Source organism: Pygoscelis adeliae, unplaced genomic scaffold, assembly GCF_000699105.1.
Source record: "Pygoscelis adeliae isolate BGI_AS28 unplaced genomic scaffold, ASM69910v1 Scaffold1289, whole genome shotgun sequence".
In the NCBI taxonomy this organism is placed as follows: domain Eukaryota; kingdom Metazoa; phylum Chordata; class Aves; order Sphenisciformes; family Spheniscidae; genus Pygoscelis; species Pygoscelis adeliae.
Genome location: NW_008825593.1, coordinates 662 through 2537, shown reverse-complemented (window position 1 = coordinate 2537; position 1876 = coordinate 662). Strand labels below are relative to the sequence as shown.

The following is a 1876-nucleotide window of genomic DNA, read 5'->3' as shown; positions in this document are numbered from 1 at the left end:
GGCTTCGTGCTCGTCCTGCCCGCGCTTATACGGAGGCTGAAAGGGGGGGGGTTTCGGGATGACCTCGGAGCCTCGTGGCTAAAAAGCTGCCAAAAAAACCCGCCGGAAAACCGGTGATGGTGAGCTGGGAGCCCGCTCCCTGGCAGGGAAGGCGCTTCCCCGGTCCATGGGTGCTCGGAGGTCTCCCCAAGGAAGCACCTGCCGCCCGGTTTTCCCCCCCCAAAAAAAAAGATCTCCCCTTCATGCACGTTGAAGACAACCTCGATTTTTTTTTTTACCTGGCTGGTGAGGGAGGTGGTTTTTGGGTGGGAAATCCTCCCCCCCAGTATCTTTCCGACCGGCTTTTGCCGCTTGGATTGATCGCCGTGTGGTTTCGCTCCTTTACCGAGGGCTGTAAAGCTGCGTTTATCGAGCCACCGTCGTTACCCGGCCGTGGTGGGTATCGATCGCCCACCAAATCGGCTTTAGCCCTCCCGCGGTGCGATGCGCGGAGGGAGCTGCGGTGCCTCTCCGGCTGTTCCAGACCCGATCCGGAGGGTCCAGCCCCAAACCCCTTCGTTAGGGTTTCCCTGGGTGGTTTTAATAAATTCCAGGTGATTTGGGGGCGGAAGGGGAGCGGCCGTCTGTGCTCAAAGCCCGGAGACGGGACCGGGGGATGCCGGATGATTTGGGGTGCGGGGTCTCGCTCCCCGCCGGGGTGAGCTCAGACTTTTCCCATTTCTATCCGTAGTCTGCGGGAAGCGATACAAGAATCGGCCGGGATTGAGCTACCACTACGCTCACTCCCACCTGGCCGAGGAAGAAGGCGACGACAAGGACGATTCGCAGCCCCCCACTCCCGTCTCGCAGCGATCGGAGGAGCAGAAATGTAAGCAAAACACGCCCCCTCCGCCAAAATCCCCGTCGTGAAAAAGGCAGCAAAGCCGGGAAACCACCCGTGCCGGGGCTGGGAGCGAGCAGCGTCCCTTCCCCGATGCTTCTGAGCACCAGGGCATTGCCCCGGGGCTCGGAAGTTGCCGGAAAGGCTGCTCCGAGCATCGGGATTTGCGCCGTGGCAGTGTTTTCTCCTGGTCCCGTGCAGAAAGCCTTCGCCCCGCGGCTAATCCGTCTCTCGGCTCTGCTTTTCCAGCCAAGAAAGGACCCGACGGCTTAGCTTTGCCCAACAACTACTGCGATTTCTGCCTGGGAGACTCCAAAATCAACAAGAAGACGGGGCAACCGGAGGAGTTGGTCTCGTGCTCGGACTGCGGGCGATCAGGTAAGGGGAGGGGAGAACATCCCCCCGGCCGCGGGCAGCGCCGACCCACCCCCGGCATCTTCGCCTGCCCGGAGAAGCCGAGGATTTGGGTCGGAGGCTGGGGAGAAGGTGGTTTTCTCCCCGCCGTGGGGCTCTTCCCCGACCCCGCGGTTCCAAGGGCTGCCTTCCTCCCCTCCCCTGCCTTCACTCGCGTCCTGCCTGCTTCGCAGGGCACCCCTCCTGCCTGCAGTTCACCCCGGTGATGATGGCGGCCGTCAAGACGTACCGCTGGCAATGCATCGAGTGCAAGTGCTGCAATATCTGCGGCACCTCCGAGAACGACGTGAGTACCCCCGGAACGACGGGACCACCCTCAGAACTATAGGAGCACCCCCTGTGCCCTCCCCCGGGAGGAGCGGGGCACCCTCCGGGGACACCCCGGGGTGTCATCCCCTCCGGCCCTGCCTCGAAGGGACGGGGAAAAGCCCCCCGGAGGGTTTGTGAGCGGCCTCTTGCTTTGGGGAGGTTTTAATAATCCGTAGGAGGCGTCGGAGGCTTTTTTGCAGGAAATCTTTGTGCTTTCAGAGCCCGCAGGGCACGGCAAGAGTCTTTTTTGGGGGAAAATCTTTGTGCTTTTAA

The 1876-nt window shown here is 61.8% G+C and overlaps 1 protein-coding gene across 1 annotated transcript in view; it reads left to right on the top strand.

Annotated features, from left to right (window-relative positions):
* LOC103924086 (zinc finger protein ubi-d4-like) overlaps positions 1-1580 on the top strand; it is a gene marked incomplete at its 3' end in the record, with an annotated part of 14198 nt that extends 12618 nt beyond the window's left edge. The window contains exons 5-7 of the mRNA XM_009332548.1: positions 703-868; positions 1130-1258; positions 1468-1580. Of these exons, the coding sequence (XP_009330823.1) occupies positions 703-868; positions 1130-1258; positions 1468-1580 (408 nt within the window). The remainder of the gene's footprint in view (positions 1-702; positions 869-1129; positions 1259-1467) is intronic.
* Positions 1581-1876: the final 296 nt, after the last annotated feature.